The sequence below is a fragment of the Euprymna scolopes genome, chromosome 9 (assembly GCF_053919585.1).
Source record: "Euprymna scolopes isolate OS-2025 chromosome 9, ASM5391958v1, whole genome shotgun sequence".
In the NCBI taxonomy this organism is placed as follows: domain Eukaryota; kingdom Metazoa; phylum Mollusca; class Cephalopoda; order Sepiida; family Sepiolidae; genus Euprymna; species Euprymna scolopes.
This window is the reverse complement of record NC_136490.1, coordinates 1,328,698-1,350,609: the sequence shown is the minus strand read 5'-3', so window position 1 is coordinate 1,350,609 and position 21,912 is coordinate 1,328,698. Positions and strand designations below refer to the sequence as shown.

General features: G+C 31.2%; 1 protein-coding gene across 39 annotated transcripts in view; it reads left to right on the top strand.

Moving 5' to 3' along the window:
- LOC145284419 (TBC1 domain family member 5-like) overlaps positions 1-21,912 on the top strand; it is a 331,181-nt gene that overhangs the window by 208,241 nt on the left and 101,028 nt on the right. For 38 of the 39 annotated variants that reach the window (XM_080133215.1, XM_080133179.1, XM_080133178.1 and 35 more), the window contains 4 exons: positions 3,794-3,902; positions 6,242-6,331; positions 8,965-9,042; positions 20,585-20,652. In XM_080133215.1, the coding sequence (XP_079989341.1) occupies positions 3,794-3,902; positions 6,242-6,331; positions 8,965-9,042; positions 20,585-20,652 (345 nt within the window). Of the gene's footprint in view, positions 1-3,793; positions 3,903-6,241; positions 6,332-8,964; positions 9,043-17,014; positions 17,155-20,584; positions 20,653-21,912 lie in introns of those variants that run through there. The other variant, XM_080133216.1, reaches the window with a different exon arrangement.

Genomic DNA, 21,912 nt, shown 5'->3' with positions numbered 1-21,912 from the left:
TGTCTGCCCTTTTCTGCTATGTTGAGAAAAATATAGGCATGTTTGCTCTTTCTCCAGTGCAGTTATGTCCATCGAGTTGATTCAGGCACATAGCGAATTTAGCAATTTCTCTGCTACGGATTCCGATTGATTGCATCTGCATTCGATGGCATTTAAACTCAGGATTTAAAAAAATATTTTTCACAAGAGTTTCAAATTACTTGCTCTCTCTGTCTCTTTACCTTTAGGAAGGAGAATGGACGGTAGGATGGGGTGTATGATGATGATGATGAGACGGTTGGATGGAGGTTATTCATCTGTCTCACATCTGCTTGTATCTTTAAAACCGTCGCTTTTTACCGATCAAATAAAAATTTAATCAAGAAAGTGGGGGGATCCTTGTTATCACGCATTTTAGCTAACTCTCGTATCTGTATCAACACTTAATTGCGCTCGTGCGTAACACAGTGTAGGATACGTGGTATATGAAAACAAACATTTACTTAAAATAAATGTAAATAATTGTGTAATTATTGTTACAAGAATAAAAAACATTTTAACAATGACAAAGAAGAGTCTGATTTAAGATTAATACAAAGATAAGTTTAATGTTGAAATAAAAGAAAAAATAAAAGCAAATGTAAACTGGCATAGTGGTTGATGGGCAGAAATCAGAAGCCCACAGTATTAATGCTGGAGTCCCTCAGGGGTCAATCCTGGGCCCAACTCTCTTCCTGATCTACATCAATGACCTCCCTAAACACATACTTAAATCATTCGTTGATATCTATGCTGATGACACGACCATCTACGGCAACACATCAAAGGCTGTAAATGACAAAGTTCTATCTGATTCTCTCTCCTCTGATCTCGAGCGCGTGGTTCAGTGGCGGAAGATGTGGCTGGTTACCTTTAACACATCTAAAACCAGACTCCTATCCTTACATCATCAACGCTCTGATCCTCATCTGGCATCAATTGGGATGGATGGCTCTCGTCTGGGAGAGGCCCCGTGTTTTGACAAACTTCTGGGTTTGATCTTTACTCCTGATCTGAAATGGAACGTACATCAAGTCTGTTGCCAAGGTCGCTGGAAATATGGTGGGATCCTTCTACCGCTCCAGAAGATATCTCACTACTGATGCAATTCTCTATCTATATAAAAGCCAAGTACGTCCAAGGATGGAATACTGCTGCCATATCTGGGCAGGAGCTGCTAAAAACAGTCTATCCTGCCTTGACAGAGTACAAAATAGACTTCGTGGCTTAGTGGGGGATGCCCTTTTCTCTACCTTGCAACCTCTCTCCCACAGAAGAGATGTTGCGAGCCTTTTTTTTTTTTTTTTTTTATACATATTGATCACCACTTATCAAGGTCCGGAAGCCACTCAGGGATAAGGGTTATTGCAAGTACATTATGTTAGTGTGGAGATTTGATGAAGTGTTTACTTAAGGGGGCGGTTCATTAGGAATTTGTTAACGTTGGACTTGAAGACATCCAAGTTGTAGTCCGGTGGGAAGCAGGCAGACGGAACAGAGCCTATCCTTGTTTTATCGTTATTTCCATGGCAGGTACTCGTCTGAACTCAAATCTCTGGTCCCCCCTCGCCAATCTTTCACGAAAAACACCCGTCTAGCCGAATCCACTGTGAAAAATTTCCCCCACTCTTTATCTGTGCCTAAATCAAAACGTGGATTCCATGAACAAAGCTTCTTTCTTAGAACTGCACGCCTGTGGAACTCTGTTCTGTCTGCCTGCTTCCCACCTGACTACAACTTGGATGTGTTCAAGTCCAACGTTAACAAATTCCTAATGAACCGCCCCCTTAAGTAAACACTTCATCAAATCTCCACACTAATGTAATGTACTTGCAATAACCCTTATCCCTGAGTGGCTTCCGGGCCTTGATAAGTGGTGACCACTGTGTAAAAAAAAAACAAAAAAAAAAAACGGAATTAACTTTTTTGAAAGTTAAAAAAATAAGAGAAACATAGAGGAATCTATACAGTGGGCTCAGAAGAGGGATGGGGGTCAATCAAACCCTTATCTTTAACTTTGATATTCTTACTTCATTGATGGTCATTGAAGATTCATTGGAACTATATGAGGAAATAACCCTTATCCCTGAGTGGCTTCCGGGTCTTGATAAGTGGTGACATCTGTGTAAAAAAAAAAAAAAAAAAAAAAAACCAGAATACACAGAAATCCATTCCATTTTAAATAAACCCCTTAATTTTGGAATGTTAGACTGAAATCTTCAAACAGCATATTTTTTTGACATATTTTAACAAATAATAATTATATGATTATGATTAAGGGATCATTGAAGTGTAGGAGGGAATTAAATATAGAGAAATCAATTTGATCACAAATTCCAAAGTTTTTGGCATTCTGAAGTAAAACGAGTCTAATCAAGAACTTTCAGGTTGTAATCCTGAAATACCTTAGAGATATCCTAATAATGATTTGATTGATAGTGGCTGAGAATATAGGAAAGTACTATCTAGTCATCAGTGCAACTCTCTTCTGTTTCTTGTGGAGCATTCAACCTCGTTGATAAACCGTTGTAGAAGCATAGACGTTTTGAATTGCAGGAAGATTTACTGGCCAAGGAAGACTTGGAAGTAAGTGTATGGACAAGATTGTACATTGGAGAGTGAGCTTGCAAAAAAAAATGTCAAACACCTGGAAAATGTGATGCTGAATGAATAGAGATTCTGTAAGCCACAACAATATCCATTAGGTCAGTCATGCACAAACCCCACCTGTACCCCATAACTGTAGCATTCCCCTCTACACACAAGGTTTTAAAATAGTTAACTTTGCAGATATCTAACATCTATCCTCAATATTGCTCACTGTTTGGAAGGCAACAAATTAGTTGTGATTTATTTAAAAAATAAATATATATATATATACTAGCAAAAGTACCTGTCGTTGACTGGGTTCAAAAACAACCTACAGAAAATGGACTCTGATTTATGAAAATATGATAGGTTATGAAAAGGAAGGGTTGTAAAGAGATAGCTTTGAATTTTGGGGTATCAAAACCAAAGCAAAATATGATAAAAGTAAAAATAAAATAGATAAACCCCATAATTTATCATACCATACCTGTTCACACTGAAACACTTATCACAATATTCTGTGGATCTATATTAAAAAACCTTGTTTAACTTTGTGACATATTTCCATTCTATGGAGGTCAGGCGCGAATTAACACCCCATAATTTTATTATACCATATTTCTTCAAACTGAAACATAATTATCAAAGTATACTTACACAGATAGATATGAAAAGTCTTTATTAAAGTTTGTGCCTATTTCCATTCTATGGAGGCCAGGTGTGAATGCAGACCCCACAATTTTATTATACCATCCCTATTTAAGTTAAAACATACTTATCAAAGTATTATTATGTACATCTATATCAAAAGCACTTGTAAACGTTTTTTTTTTTTAATTTTTAAATTTTTTATTTCCATACTTTGTGGACCAGGTGTGTACGCAGACCCTACAATTTTAATGAATCATCATTATGCCAGATCAAACATACCCATTCCTGTGTCTCAATACATCTTCTATCATTATGTGATCAGTTTTCTATAATAGTCAACCATATAGGAGCCTATTCGTGACCAGACACACACACAGACGTTCAGCTTTATATTATATAATGTGTGTGTGTGTGTGTGTGTGTCTATATATATATATATATATATATATATATATATATATAGTGTGTGTGTGTATGTATATATATATATATATATATATATATATATATATGTAAATCTGGTTTTCTTTTGCAGCACTGAATGGGAACGCTTGTTTGGTAAACCCAATTTTTTGAAGGCCTTAAAAGATCATGGTTTACGCGGAAACCTGAGAAGCAGTCGATTCCGGAGTATTTGTTGGAAGGTGAGTGATCTATAACTATTAAATAACCAAAATATCCCCTCATCAATCTGGTGTCACTGATTATTTGAGACCTGTGAGAAAAAGTAGTTTTATGCAAACATTGTTACCTTAAAGTATGTCATTTTTTTTATTTTGTTTGCATTAGTGCAGATCAATAAAACAGCAAAAAACAAATGCATTTTTAGATTAAAATTAAAGAAAAAACAAGATATGTTAATGTTTAAAAATCAAAATTCTTGTTTTTGATTGTCATTTATCAAGGCCAAAAACCACTCAAGAAAGTGGGAGTTAATAAACTAGATGTATTGTCAGTTGATTGATTGAGAATATTATGATAACTGAAAAACTATAAATCGAATGAAAACAATTTTATTATTTATAAGGATGTTTTATAACAAGTATTTGTTGACATTAACTTTTAAGATGATTATGTTGTAGTATGCAGGAAAGATCCTGAAAAGAAGTTCTGTTTATGTAAATTTTGCCTGGCGCTAGACACATGGAAGAAGGGAAAGTTCTTTTCCATTGTGTTAGAAAGTTTTTGCTGTAAATGTTTTACAAGGCAAAACCAGAGATTGGAGCTGAGTCCAGCATGTTATAAAAAAATCACTCAATAACTCCTGGACTTCTGACTCTCTTTCAAGTTAACATTAATAATTTTCACTACATACGAAATAGGGCTTCACCACTTCAAATCTCAAATCAAAGAGTCAAAGCAAACTGGAAACATTTTGAGGTACTTGTGCAGATTTTGAACCAGACGTATCTAAGTGTTCGATCGGCTTTTCTCAGAACATGATGTCAACCACTCGGGTTTGCTTATAATCTGATATAAGATGCCAATCAGCCAATCACAATGCGTGGAAATGAGCAGACGACTTTCAGATAAATAGTGAAAGAAAAAATAAACAAAATAAAACCAAAAAATAAAGGAACTAGATGTTGCATGAAAAAGGGATCCTTCTACCGCTCCAGAAGATATCTCACTACTGATGCAATTCTCTATCTATATAAAAGCCAAGTACGTCCAAGGATGGAATACTGTTGCCATATCTGGGCAGGAGCTGCTAAAAACAGCCTATCCTGCCTTGACAGAGTACAAAATAGACTTCGTGGCTTAGTGGGGGATGCCCTTTTCTCTTCCCTGCAACCTCTCTCCCACAGAAGAGACGTTGCAAGCCTATCCTTGTTTTATCGTTATTTCCATGGCAGGTGCTCGTCTGAACTCCAATCTCTGGTCCCCCCTCGCCAATCTTTCACGAAAAACACCCGTCTAGTCGAATCCACTGTGAAAAATTTCCCCCACTCTATATCTGTGCCTAAATCAAAACGCGGATTCCATGAGCAAAGCTTCTTTCTTAGAACTGCACGCCTGTGGAACTTTGTTCTGTCTGCCTGCTTCCCACCGGAATACAACTTGGATGTCTTCAAGTCTAACGTTAACAAATTCCTAATGAACCGCCCCCTTAAGTAAACACTTCATCAAATCTCCACACTAACGTAATGTACTTGCAATAACCCTTATCCCTGAGTGGCTTCCGGACCTTGATAAGTGGTGATCAATATGTAAAAAAAAACAACAACAACAAAAAAAACATGAAAACTAACAACACTATAAATTTATGAATGTTAGACAAACAACCGGAGACGCCTGAGTAGTTGTTTTTTTTTTTTAATCAAAATAAGAAATTAATTGGATTACATATGACGTTAGATGCATCGTTGCAAAGAGAGGCGCCGTAAGTGATGGATGTTGTTGGAGGTGTACAAACCTTTTTAAATTTTCTTTTGAAAAAATTTTCAATAATTGAACTTTTTTGAAATATTTTCTTGCAATTTTCTTTGAAAAAAAATAATTTTGGACAAAATAAGCAAAAAAATACTTGATTAAAAAAAAATTTGTTTCTTTGAACCTTTTTAAAACCTCTAAAAACACATAATTAAACACTTCATAAAATCTCCTCACTAACGTGATGTACTTGCAATAACCCTTATCCCTGAGTGGCTTCCGGGCCTTGATAAGTGGTGATCACTGTGTAAAAAAAAAAAAAAAAAAAAAAAAAAACATTTGTTTTGAAAAAAAATTTGTTTGCTTAAGCATTATCTATCAAAAATGAAAACAACAAAAAAAAACTGGTGATAGTAAATTCTCTCCTCCCCCTGCATAAAAATGTTTTCTATGAAACATTTAATGAATAATAAAACAATTGAAAATGGTGGGAAATTGTGTCTTGTAGTTTGCCAACACATTGTTTTGGGATGCGGGTGGAAACCTTCGGATATTTTGCAAGTTTTTAGTCTTATATTTTATTGTTTTAAAATATTTCATTATTTTTTAGCTTTACTTGGAAGTATTGCATGAAGACAAATCCCTTTGGCTGACAAAAACACGTGAATGGCGGCAAAAATATGACGACTTGAAAAATAATGTAAGTTTTTGTTCATTTCATATCTTGCTTAATTTTTTAGTTGAATGTTTTGTGTCGAAATATTTTATGTTCTTAGTTAGTTATTTTGCGGACTGTTATCCTCATCTTCATAGTTGTCATCTTCATAATGTTTCAGCCAACTATTCATCTGGCCTTTGTCAGGTGGTTAACCACGACAGGATAAGGGTGCTGAATCTCTTAACTATCTCCTCAGTAATTACTACCTTCCATAATTGTCGTCTCATCACGTTGTGGCCAACTAATCTTCTGGCTGGTTTTAGGTTAGATTGAAACCAGTATCTTCAGACAATGCTCACCTGGAACCAGAGAGATTCAACACCTCTATCCACTGCCCCATGGGCCCTGGAGATGAGGATCACAGTTCGTAAATAAATAAATATACAAATTACTCATCTCAAAGGATTCCAATAGTTTTGTGTTCTGTTTCCTACATGATCATGTGGTTCCCCTCTCAACAATAATCGCTGACCCCCCCCCCCAACATTGTGTGTTGTGGATTTCTTTTATTTTATCTTCTCTGCTGGTCGTGTTGTCATCTCTCACATTGGCGGATGTCGAGGGAACGCACATAGGTTGACAAATATAGAAAATAAAACACAAAACACAAACTCAGACATGTTCTGTAAATATTATTTGCACACTGGGTGTGTGACACCATCGACCCTCTATGCTAAAGTCCAATTCTACATCTTCTGTTGAAGTTGTGTTTATTAACCAGTTGAGTAATTCATTTCCCCATCTGCTCCATACAACAGCTTGCGTTTGACAGTGTCTAACCTGCAACTGATCTCAACCGTTGCAATCCAAAGACTATCAAAACTTCTCCAACAGTTGTAAAACTCATTTCCAATCCTAAAACTAACTCTAAGTATTTCTCCCTTTGTGACCACCCATTGATTAACCATCCTATTTTAGTTCCTGGGGGGGGGGGAATAATCAGATTTTTGTCTGATTGTCAACTGTTTCACGAATGTGCATGCATGAATGGTTCGCATGACAGATTCCTTATGTTAAAAATAAGTAAGCATGAAAACACTTAAAGATCATGTCAAGCTGGCTTAATGGTTATTGTACTTGACTCACTGTCTTTAGATTTTAGTTTTGATCTCAGCTTGAGTATTTTTTTTTTTTTACTTACAAGAAATGAACCGTTTAGAAAAACATTAGTTGTATGCACATCTCAGTTTCTGGATGAATTAAAATATATGTATGCGTATTTTACAAACAGGCAATGCCGGGTAACCTGCTAGTATATATATATATATATATATATAATATTACAAAGACTTGTGGTGTAATAGATAAAGTATGTGGTAAAATTCAGTTTGAAATTTCAATCCTCAGTGCAAGTTATATTTAAAATACAATTGCAAAATTACTTTGGACTTCTGTCATGGCTGATGGAATGAGAGCATACTACCCTTGTGGATTAAATAATGAGTTTCATTTGAAAATCTGTGTAAATTCAGAGTCCAATAAGATACACTTGAAGGTTACATTTAAAGTTACTTCGACCAAAATGTTGTAAAAATAACACTGAAGATGTGCACTAAATAATCCAAATAATCAAAAATTTAGAAATAAAAGATATAGAATATATATTAAATTTATCGAAAGTAATCAATAAAATGCTCAATTATAGGTTTTACAAGAGCTAATATAAAGTATTTCATTTTAAAATGGTATTTAGAGTCCGTTTGGTGAAACTCTGGCTTTGGGAAGTGTTGTGGAGCTTCGTTGACATTTAACCACTGAACTGAGCATCACCGGTTGTCGTAAAGAAACCACTTTTTATTATAAGTCACAAATAAGTCGAGAAACGGACCCTTTTTATTCTGTAAAAGAAGGAAAGATGACACTTCAGAATGGCGTTTCTTTTGGTTATCGTTCAATTCATAGGGCACCCATTTATCAAGTTTTTTTTTGTCTTTCCAATCTCTCTCAAGTGATTGGAAATCATTGCATACATAAAGTCTAATTCAGAATCAAGTTCTCAAACGGTTGTACATGATTTGGCTTCGATTAAAACTCTTAATTGATTGGTGTTAACATCCGATGGCCGACCACTATGCTCATCTTCAAGACTTTTGTCGCCTCCACAAAATTTCTTAAACCACCATTGTGCTGTGTGTTCAGTTGTAATTCCTGGCCCAAATACTCCATTGATATCGCAATCTGTTTCAGCAGCTTTTCGACCGAGCTTGAATTGAAATAAGAAAATCGTGCAAATTTGCTTTTTTCCCATCTTGTATTCAACGTTCTGAAAAGAAAACATAATTGTTTTGAAACGATTGTAATTTAAACGATTTAAAATGCTCTCTAAAATGAAAGGTATTATAACGAAAACTTGTTTGAAAATACATTATTTGAAATCAAAATTAAAAATTCCGCAAGAACTTTCTTCTCAACCTAATATGAATTCTTTATTTTCTTAGTAATTTCCTCCGAAGAGAAGAGCTTAATATTTGAAAGCTCATGAAATAAGTAAAAAAATCTTTGAACATTTGACGAACTAATAATGTAAAGTTCATTTTTCATAATTTCAATCTGGTATGTTCATTTCATTTTTACATTTCTCCTTTTTTTATTGTTTTTTTTTTTTTCCTTTTCAGTTAATAATAAACCCTCGGAAAGCTGTGGATTCAGCCCATGATCTTTCTTTAAACAATCCGTTATCACAAGCCGAAGAAGTAAGTGCAAATTCACACTCCTCTTTCTTACTCCCTCACACACATGCATGTACACACACACACACACACGCACACACACACACGCACACACATTGCTTTTTTGCTTTAATTGGTTTCTTTTTGTTTTCTTTTTATTTAACCAAATGTTATCTTTGTTATCTTCCAATTTCACAATTATTAACCGTCAATCTCTAAAAATGCAAATGTCGTGATTTTCATAAAAAATTAACTATAACTATTCAGTATCGGCCAGGAGTAATTTTACTTTCATTTTTTTTTTTTAACTATGCAATATATTTTTTTCTTACCAAATTATTTTTTAAAATAGGATTTTAAAAGTTAAATTTCATTATTACAGTATTGTTTGGTCATGAAATTATTAATTGAACTAAATATTTATGAACTTAGAACAAATTTTGTTCAGATAATGTTCTTTTAATGCCTATTTATAAAATTATTGCATTTAAATAGCTTTCAAAACTTAATTTTTTAATACATTAATATTTAACATGCTAATATTTTAACACAGAAATATTTTTTGGAAAAAAAGAAAAACAAGAATGTCAGACAATGTGAAAGACATTACCATCATTAGCATGGTAGAGTTGCTCAGAACTGGAGTCAATGGCGATGATTTGTGAAGAGTGCCACAGCTGATCAGTAATGACTATTCCATCAGAGAGAGATATTTAATATTTTACATGTTAATATAATAATGTTGATATTAACAAAATAATTTGTGAAAAATAAAACAAAACATGATAAAATTTGCTGCTTAGTGCGTTAAAATATTAAATACATATTTAAAGTGTTAATATTTTAATGCATTTATCTTTTAACATGTTAATATTTTAACATGTTAATATTTTACCGCGTTAATATTTTAACATTTTAATATTTTAATGCGTCAATATTTTAACGCTAAGAATATTGAAGCCAGTTTAGATGACTTTCTATTTTTTTAAATTCATCCAAATTCTTTTTAAATTTTTAAGGGTCTCAAAATAATTTTTATTCTATGTAATAATAACTTCAGACTTGAAGAAACCAAAATGCATTATGATGAATTTAATTTTGTAATTATAAAATCCCAGGGTATCTAAATCTTTTGTTAAGTTGAAATTTTGTGTAATGTTGGTTTAAATACTTCCAATTGAATTGTTTTCACCTTATTCCATGATGGCCAATAAAAACACTATGACTCGCTTAGTCATAAAATTTGATTTTCTTTGTTAAAAATAAAACTACTTGATCAATTTATGTGACTTTTTAAATATAACATCTTTGTTTTGCAACAAGTATGTACATCGTAAAGTTGTTTCTGTACTTTTTGTTTTTTTAAATACGTATAATTCTGAAAAAGTAACCGTAATTTTATTAATTGACTGACAAAAATTATTTTTGTACATTAAATTTTGGTGTTTTAATTAAAGTTTAACTTGTGTCCTAATTTTTAAAATACGCCTCCCACCCTTCTTCCAACTGCTTGTGGTTCGATTCATGTAAGTTTTTTCTATTTGTTAAAAAAAATTTCAAAACTGCATCCTATTTCATATGAAATAGAAACAGATTTTTGTAAAATATCCTCAGTTTCAATGTATTAAAGTAATAATTTATAAAACAAGAAAACTTTTAAACCTGATAACATCTGCTACTTTAAACTCTTTTCTTTTTGAGCATGTGTGAAAATTAAACATTTTTTTCTTTTTAAGATTTTTGCCAAAATGCGTCCATTTTCAAAAAAGGTTTGTTATCGTGACTCCATTCAGTCATAAAGCTCAATCGTTTTGATTCTGTTCTCATCCTTCACATCTTTTTCTTACATCCATTGGTTCGGTTTATTTACATCTGAACATTTAGAAATAAAATTGCCATTTCAAACTTAAGTATTGCTGTGCGTGTGACATTTCAGTTTTCATAAGTGTGGAATCACACCAGAGTTTCCCATACTCTGGGCTCCACTCTAATCTGGAGTGTTAGTACCTGTTAGGGTTCATGTATGGGTTAAATGAAATTTGCCTGAGGTATGGCACTAAATTGTGTTTGATACTCTTGGGCAAGGTGTTCACTTCCTCCCCACCCCACAACTTTAAAATAATAAATTTTCCCAACCGATTATATTTTTTTCTGCTTACCTTATTTCCAAACACTAATCTGAACCCCACCCAAACTGTCTTAGGTATGACACAAAATTGTGTCCAATAGTGAGATGTCATTTGGAGAGCTTTAATGAGTATGGAACTATCACTTAATTGCCATAATTTCCAGGTTCATTCTAAGCCAAAGTGTTAGTACTCGTCAGGGCTTCATCGCTTCACTTTCTCACTGGCAGTGCCTCTTCAGACGTGAGACGGAAAGTTACCAAGTGAGCAGAAATCACAAACGTTATCGTTTATGAACACTGTCTTCTTCATGGATGTGAACTAATGAAGTCAAGAAGTTTCCTCAACCATGTTGAACCCCTGAGAACATCTCGGGAAGAAATTGGTCTACAGCTGTGGACTAGGCAACTAGAGAATGCTCCGCCTTTCTGAGGCCCTTCCTCCCGTTCAGAAGCATCCTGATTTCATTGGAAAACTCTCAACTGCTTGAGAACTGGAATGGAGTGATTAAAAATTATGACCAGATGGGCTACAAAGCTGACCCAACCATGTGCGAATGTGAATAGGAGGACCGTACGATGCAACACAGATCATTTTACAAAATAAATTAACTTACACTCTAATCATATACAAAATATTTATACAACTTCAATATAAAATGATTCAACAATGTTTGACATGCTGTAAAACACAAACAAACGTAACAGGCATCACAAATTATTTGACCAATCGATTAATGGAAAATGTTTTTTTTTGAGATGCTTGACCACATTATGAAATCCGTGCAAATTCTGCAATAGAAATGGTTTTTCAAACTAAAGTGTGACAGACTAATAGATTAACCGACAAAATTTCTTAGATGTGTGAAATGACGTATCTGAAATGTTGTCCAAAAATTCCAGAGTTTTGTCCATATTGACATTTTTAGAAAATGCATTTTTGCGTTTTGTTTTCTTTGCTCAAACAATTTGGTAAATCTAATCAAAATTCAAACAATTTGGTAAATCTAATCAAAATTTGGTAAATCTAATCAAAATTAAAAATCTGCTCATCTCTCATCTCATCATTTTTTTTGTTCCCAGTCCCTGATGATAAATAAAATTTTTATCATCCAAAGATTTTTTTTTAACATTTGGAGAATTTAAAATCTGTAAAAGTTACTTAATAAATATGAATAATAATTTTTTAAAAATGTCCCACTTACCTTGCAAACCAAGAGCTTACTATTAATCTGAAACTATAATGAACAGTCCTGAGTGATTCATTGTGATCTGTGCAAACCAAACACTTACTGGCAATGACAGATCAATTTCAAATATCAGAATAATTTTCTTGTGTTTATGTAAATTTGAAGCAGACCTTTTCATTCAATAAAAGCAAAAGTAATTTTTCATTTTCATTGTTGAAATTTTTCAAAGGCATAATCATCATCTTACTTCTCTTGGTCAGGTGTCTAAAATTTTCTGTCTGTAATCTCTGTTTCCAAGCTTGGTAATCTTGAGGATTGATTTCATTCAATTTCCATTTTCTAAGATCCTTGTTGATTTGCATCCAAGTTTTCTTTCGTCATTGAACTTTCTTGTAGTCTTTCATCTGAAGGTTTCTGTGTTTTCTTCTCCAAGAATCTAAATGTGTCCAAACAAACACTGTCAGGAATTTATCAAGCTGTGATATATTCAACTGTACTCGCAGAGAATCATAGTGATATCATAGTTTTATCATAGTGTTATGCTGGATCTGATTTGATTCAATATTGCATATCCATCTGATCATTACACTGAAGATGGGGATTGGATGGGAATCCAACATTCACCTCCATACAGCATCATACCTAGCATACAGTCACTTCCTTCAGTCTTGACAGACTATGGATACCCACTGTAAGGGTGCCTGCACATGAAATTTTTGTGGCAAGAGTTGCGCAATCCCTAACCACACCTCTCCTGAGTCAGCGTTGTTAAATTCCAGTGGGAAGTGAAGATTCAGGACAACTGGAAACAATGCTAGATGGAAAGCACATACAGCGCCTAGAATTCCCAAATAGTCACCTATTTGATACTAGCCAGGCTCAACGTTGCTTAACTTCACTGATCTGATGAGAACCAGTGTGTCAACGTGATTATGCAATGTTTCCTCTGTCAGTAAAATGGATGACATTTTTAGCTAAATTTTGAACCTAATTTTTAATCTGTTATAAATCTTTCATTATAATTTTCTTTTGATCAGTAATTTCTACAAATATTGTTAGATCTTATAACACTGAGAACAGTATAAAACGAAAAATGAAATTTTCTTCCAGTAATGAAAGTGGCAACTTGTGTTCACTTAATCATATGTGATCAGTTACATTTTTGTTTAAATAACTTGAAAAGGGTTGATATACCATAAAGAAAACTTGCCATTAGGAAATGTATATGTGGTTTAAAAATATAAAGCATTAATTTGCATACGAGGGGAACAGCTGCATTAAAAAGGACAGATTGGAGAAGGCAGGAAGTTGAGTATTTGGTAGCTGAGAGAACAAAGTTAAGAAATTATGGCATTATTGAAAGTTAAGAAATTATGACATTATTGAAAGTTAAGAAATTATGACATTATTGAAAGTTAAGAAATTATGACATCATTGAAAGTTAAGAAATTATGGCATCATTGAAAGTTAAGAAATTATGACATTATTGAAAGTTAAGAAATTATGACATTATTGAAAGTTAAGAAATTATGACATCATTGAAAGTTAAGAAATTATGACATCATTGAAAGTTAAGAAATTATGACATCATTGAAAGTTAAGAAATTATGACATCATTGAAAGTTAAGAAATTATGACATCATTGAAAGTTAAGAAATTATGACATCATTGAAAGTTAAGAAATTATGACATCATTGAAAGTTAAGAAATTATGACATCATTGAAAGTTAAGAAATTATGACATCATTGAAAGTTAAGAAATTATGACATCATTGAAAGTTAAGAAATTATGACATCATTGAAAGTTAAGAAATTATGACATCATTGAAAGTTAAGAAATTATGACATTATTGAAAGTTAAGAAATTATGACATTATTGAAAGTTAAGAAATTATGACATCATTGAAAGTTAAGAAATAATGGCATCATTGAAAGTTAAGAAATTATGACATTATTGAAAGTTAAGAAATTATGGCATCATTGAAAGTTAAGAAATTATGACATTATTGAAAGTTAAGAAATTATGACATCATTGAAAGTTAAGAAATTATGACATAATTGAAAGTTAAGAAATTATGACATCATTGAAAGTTAAGAAATTATGGCATTATTGAAAGTTAAGAAATTATGGCATTATTGAAAGTTAAGAAATTATGACATTATTGAAAGTTAAGAAATTATGACATTATTGAAAGTTAAGAAATTATGGCATTATTGAAAGTTAAGAAATTATGACATTATTGAAAGTTAAGAAATTATGACATTATTGAAAGTTAAGAAATTATGACATCATTGAAAGTTAAGAAATTATGGCATTATTGAAAGTTAAGAAATTATGGCATTATTGAAAGTTAAGAAATTATGACATAATTGAAAGTTAAGAAATTATGACATCATTGAAAGTTAAGAAATTATGGCATTATTGAAAGTTAAGAAATTATGGCATTATTGAAAGTTAAGAAATTATGACATTATTGAAAGTTAAGAAATTATGACATTATTGAAAGTTAAGAAATTATGGCATTATTGAAAGTTAAGAAATTATGGCATTATTGAAAGTTAAGAAATTATGGCATTATTGAAAGTTAAGAAATTATGGCATTATTGAAAGTTAAGAAATTATGGCATTATTGAAAGTTAAGAAATTATGGCATTATTGAAAGTTAAGAAATTATGGCATTATTGAAAGTTAAGAAATTATGGCATTATTGAAAGTTAAGAAATTATGGCATTATTGAAAGTTAAGAAATTATGGCATTATTGAAAGTTAAGAAATTATGGCATTATTGAAAGTTAAGAAATTATGGCATTATTGAAAGTTAAGAAATTATGGCATTATTGAAAGTTAAGAAATTATGGCATCATTGAAAGTTAAGAAATTATGGCATTATTGAAAGTTAAGAAATTATGGCATTATTGAAAGTTAAGAAATTATGACATTATTGAAAGTTAAGAAATTATGACATTATTGAAAGTTAAGAAATTATGGCATTATTGAAAGTTAAGAAATTATGGCATTATTGAAAGTTAAGAAATTATGGCATTATTGAAAGTTAAGAAATTATGGCATTATTGAAAGTTAAGAAATTATGGCATTATTGAAAGTTAAGAAATTATGGCATTATTGAAAGTTAAGAAATTATGGCATTATTGAAAGTTAAGAAATTATGGCATTATTGAAAGTTAAGAAATTATGGCATTATTGAAAGTTAAGAAATTATGGCATCATTGAAAGTTAAGAAATTATGGCATTATTGAAAGTTAAGAAATTATGGCATTATTGAAAGTTAAGAAATTATGACATTATTGAAAGTTAAGAAATTATGACATTATTGAAAGTTAAGAAATTATGGCATTATTGAAAGTTAAGAAATTATGGCATTATTGAAAGTTAAGAAATTATGGCATTATTGAAAGTTAAGAAATTATGGCATTATTGAAAGTTAAGAAATTATGGCATTATTGAAAGTTAAGAAATTATGGCATTATTGAAAGTTAAGAAATTATGGCATTATTGAAAGTTAAGAAATTATGGCATTATTGAAAGTTAAGAAATTATGGCATTATTGAAAGTTAAGAAATTATGGCATTATTGAAAGTTAAGAAATTATGACATTATTGAAAGTTAAGAAATTATGGCATTATTGAAAGTTAAGAAATTTTTATTTTGATGACAAGTTAATAGCATTAAGAAATGTAAAACAAAAAAATGTCTTCCACAAATTCATCCTGTTTAATATAAAACTGCAAACAATTTCAGTTTTGTCTGTTGAAACACGTTCTAAAAGATACCAAGGTTTTGAGTATGGTTACATTTGAGAGGAATTTGTGACAGTTAAGACTCATTCCTATCCTGTCACGATTGACCACCAGAAGAAGGCCAGAGGAATAGTTGGACAAAACGTGGTGAAAGAATAACAATTACGAAGATGAGGATAACAGTCTGTAAACAAATAAATGAGTAGTTTTTTGTTTTCCTGTTGACCTTTTTTATTCACGTCACACAGTGATTCAGTTCCATCACACGTGCTGGGTTTTTTTGTGATTGGCATAGCAGATGATCAAACTATGATTGTCTTCTCTTTAGAATCTTGAGTTGCATGCTTGTGGTTGGTGATGATCACTATTGGCGATGAAATCTCATATGCCTCATCCCAACCAGCATGTCAAAGTAGCCATTCAAGAACTGAACAAATATTCACTGTCAAAATCATAGCATGAGAAGCGATTACAACCCTAAACTATGACATCTTTTGATTACTACTAAACATGTCGAGGGATTTTTAAAACTATTAATCTTCCAAAACCCCACAATTCTCACAGATCCAGAACTTTACATGATGCACATCCTAATTAATGATGTAAGTTGAAATGTGAAAAATCAAAACAATAAATAGGCCCAGGCATTCAAATCAAAGTCGAATTTGTCAAAGTGACTGTCTATTATTTTAAATTTTACCATTGCAATTCAACCGATATTATAAATGATTAAATGAGAGGAATTCAGAAAACCATTATGGTCAGTTCTAGATTTGATAATCAAACAACACACATAAAATCAAATATTTCAGTCAATTTTGTCATTAACGTATTATGACATCGTTGAACTAATTCATTCAGTCATAAATAAATGAATATAACGGCATAAAGTGTGAATTGATTCAAACACGTCTTGAACATATTAAGTATCTGAGTAGATGACAGATACCTCCAGATTACAACTGCCCATACATTCAGTATGCTGCCATCTGTCTCAGAGAGTGGAGAATTTCGTTTGTTGTAAATATACGTTTTCAAGCATTATGGATGATGATAATCAAGGTAAGTTTATGAAATGCAAAAATTTCTCAGTGGTAGTTTAACTACTGAACTTCATAATTTTTCCAATTTGAAAACTCATAGTATCATTACTCTTTAAACTAACTAAAATTAACAATAACTATTATTTTTAATCATCTACATCATAATTCAGGTCATAATGGGTTAAAACAAACAACAGTAGACAAAAACGGATTCAAACTTTAACATGAACGATTAATGCATGGATACATTTCAATTAATTCAAAGAAAGCACAAAGCATACATTTAACTGAAATATTTTTTTACTGTATCATCGAATGACACAATTTCATAGATTCATTATCTGCTATAGGAGTACCCACATAAAAATAATTCTGGCATTATTGGGAATTTAATTCTATATACGTTTTCCTTTTTTAAAGTTTTGACGTGTATGATGAAAACATTTACTCTGATTCCATTCAACAATAATACATATTACTCAATTTGTTGGCAAGAAACAAATCTTTTTTTTTAATTTTAATTTTTTTTTTAGAAATCGCTTCAGACAAGGTGTGAAGCTACTTGATGTAAGGAGTTAAAAAAAATACTTCTTCAAAGTTCAAAACTTTTCAACAATAAGTGTTAGATGGAATAGATTCTGGTCCAGAAAACAATTCTTTTCTCTTTGTCAGAAATATCACTCCTGGAATGTGAGGACTAAAGGACAAACTGGGAAAGCAAGAGTTACATGGCTGTTGAAAGTCAACCCAAGATCCACTTTTTATTTTTCTTAACTGTATTTGTATCCACATGAAAAAATAATAAAATTATTCTATATAATGTTCATGTGCACTTCAACTCATTAAAAATGCTTATGTGTTAAGGTAGGAGTGGAACATCTTATTTAGTTTGAACGAATTTGTCAAAGTTTAATGGTTTTAAAAGATGTAGTGTCTCCGTCGTCAACAACTTTATGCTGAGTATGAAAAAGTGTTTTCAAAAGTCATAGGGAGTTGTGCTGTCTTCTGATTTTGGAGGTATATCAACTTGTGTTAGATATATCAAGATCAAAAAGGTGTTTAGTGTTGTTGCTGAGATGGCTAATAATTTTTGTTGTTAGATGTTGAAGCTTCAATGAATATAAACCCAGGGAAGCAAGACCTTCATAATATGGCAGATAGAAGGTATTCGTTTATTATGCATAACTTTGTTGCCAGATGTCTACAGTTATAGATGGCTAAAGAGTCAAGGTGGAAGTTATTGTCAATTTGTTTGTGAAACGCACCGAGATCTCACATCTGTCATTTGTATTTTTTCTTGCATGGTTTTTTCATTCTTTATTTTTTATATAAAAAAAGATATCTTTTCACTTAGCATGATCTGGGATATTCTCTTTCAATGTGATGCTCATTTTAAAATCATCCTTTTGTTCCTAAACTTATTGGGATTAAATATTTTAATTTTTCAAAATCATCTGGATTTTTGGATCAATCTTGTCTAATGAAAGGTCATTCAGTACTTTTCTCTTCTACTCCTTTCCTCCCTGTCTATATTCATTTTTTTATTGTAGTTATTTAATTTGCATCTTTGGATAATTCTTCAATATACTTATGTGTTAGGTAAAAATAATTTATCGTATTTTGCCAATCCCCCATTGATAGGAGCAGAAATCCTGTGAAGCAAGGGGAGATAAGTAAGTCTGAATCCATTCATTAGAATATCAAATCGGCAAATAGGAAAACTGATTTTTTGTCTTTAATTAAAATTCTACTTTCGTAATTTTTGGTGAAGATGGGGCGCTTCTGATTTAGAGGAGAATTATCTAAGGGAGATAACTTGCATTTACTAAAAAAGAAGCATTGCCGAAAAGTTTATGAAAATGAAACATTAATTAACAAACTTTTACAAAAACGAATACACACATTTTTGAATAACAATAACAAAAATGAACACAAATGAAAAATATTAATACACGAATACCTGAACAATTATAATCAGTTAATCAATTTGGAAACAAATTAACAAACTAAAAATGAAACAGTGTCAAGTAATAAAATAAACGTTTTTAATAAAATGTTAAGCAATAAAATAATTAAATTTGTTAATTGATGTACACAAAACCAAAAATAAATAAACTGTAACAATAAAACTACAAAAAATAAATGAACTTGTTCGGCAACGCTTCTTTTTTTAGTAAATTGGAGTTATCTCCCTTAGATAATCGTCCTCTAAAACAGAAGCGCAGAAGATAGTTATTTTTTATATAACACGCAAGTATTTCGAAGAATTTTTACTTGAAATGCAATTTACATTTGTGCCCCATACTGTATAAGCGCTCATACTCAAGGGAGAGAATTCAGTATAATTGTACACAATAGTTTTCTTTTTATCAGTTTCAACAAGAGAAAATATTTCCATTCTGATTTCTTGATTGAAATAAGTATTTACAGAGAAAAAGATAAACCAAAATGAAATATATTTATGCCAATAACACAATGAAGAAAACAAAAACAAAAAATAGGCTAGTCTGAATGAAGTAGCAATATGTTAGTTAGATTGCTATTCAGGTCTGACTTTGAAAATAACTACAGGTTAGATTGCAAAAAATCTCACAGCATATATAATAGAAATATACAGGTGAAGTTTTCTTAACTATTTCATCAGATGAACTCTTGAAATCTTTCAAAATTCTTTTACTAATTCTGCAATTCATCTGATACTGGATTTGGTAATTTGTTTCAAAATATATATATCACTTTACTAGCATGGCCGCACGGTGTTGCCCAATCATAAAATGTACATAAATATTATATTTTAATTAACGCTGAATTTGTAACTTTAAATTCCTTTAAAAATAATGAAGTAAAAAAAACAAAAACTGAACGAAACTGAGACATGTGCATGCAAGTATTATGTTTTTCTAAACAGTTCACTTCTTGTAAGTAAAAAAAAAATACTTGAGCTGAGATCAAAAGCAAAACCTAAAGACATTGAGTCAATTACGATAACCATTAGGCCAGCTTGACATAATCTTTAAAATGTTTTAAAACCTACTTATTCTTAACATAAGTAATCTGTTGTGTGAATGAGTCACGCATGCACATTCGTAAAACAGTTGACAAACAAATAAAAATATGACGACTCCCACATACCTATTTTTCAGTTTTTACCTCCTTACCAACCCTTTTTTCCGGATGAAAACCAATTAAAGTTTTCCATGTGTCTGAATACCCTATATACCAAATTCCAAGTTTTTAGATCAAAAATTAGTTGAGTATATAAGTTGAGAAGTGTCCTCACACACACATTCTCACTTTTATAGATATATAGATTCGTTAATTTGTTTTAGAATAATTTTTTAACTTTAGATTTTTTGTTATTTTGAAATTTATCATTTTTCAATTAAAACAATATAAAATTTGTCATCTAAGAATGCCTTTTTTTTTCTTTGTGTTCTTTTTCTTTTCAGAGTCCGTGGAATCGGTTCTTTCAAGATAATGAACTTCGACTTACAATCAAACAAGATGTCATTCGAACGTAAGTGAATTTTCATTCAACAATTTAAAGTAATTTCTTATTTCTTATGCTAAACTGAAATTATTTTATGGATAAATTTTTGAAATTATTTTCATAGTTACATGTTACTTTGCAGCGGTATCCTTTTGGTAGTTAAGAGTTTAAAAGTGTTTTGTCTGATGTACGAAAGTAAAACCTGGCGGCCAGCGAAGGTTGAGGACATGTGTTGCATGGGAGGAAATGTGAGAATGATATGATGGCTGTGTAATGTGAGTTATAAAAACAGGCTTAGATCTGATGACCTCAGAGTAAGAATAAATCTGAACAGTATAAGGAGTGCAGAACAAGAAATTTCTCTGGCCAAGTCTTTATTTACCCCTCTTTCTCTCAAGTGCATTCTTATCAGTTCCTCTCATGTTTTCCTTAGCTGTCTCCTTTGAAATGAATTTGTTTTCAGCAATTGTTCTACTTATGCTAACCGAGGAACTCTACTCCATTCATTCAGTGTGACCATACCAACAAAGTTTCCTATTTTGCACACATCTCCCAATACTGTGTAGATTTAATCTTCCTCTGAGATCACCAGATCTAAGACAATAATCAAGATTCACATTACACATATATCGCATCATTCTCATATCATTTCCCATTACAACTTTTATACATTGTAACACAATGTATACATGTCTGATAGACTCTTCCCTTTGTCAACAGTGATAAAAATGATTTTAAATTTTATTCAAATTATCAAGTTTATTTAATTTTAAAGTTTATTTAAAAAATCAAGTTTTAGGTTTTGAAGATTATTTAGATTTTAATGTTTTAGATTATAAAGCTTATTTAGTTTATAAAGTTTTAAATGTTAAAGTTTATTTAGATGCTAAAGTTTATTTAGATGCTAAAGTTTATTTAGATGCTAAAGTTTATTTAGATGCTAAAGTTTGTTTAGATTTTAAAGTTTATTTAGATTTTAAAGTTTATTTAGATGCTAAAGTTTATTTAATTTTAAAGTTTATTTAGATGCTAAAGTTTATTTAATTTTAAAGTTTATTTAGATGCTAAAGTTTATTTAATTTTAAAGTTTATTTAGATGCTAAAGTTTATTTAATTTTAAAGTTTATTTAGATGCTAAAGTTTATTTAATTTTAAAGTTTATTTAGATGCTAAAGTTTATTTAATTTTAAAATTTATTTAGATGCTAAAGTTTATTTAATTTTAAAGTTTGTTTAGATTTTAAAGTTTATTTAGATGCTAAAGTTTATTTCAATTTTAAAGTTTATT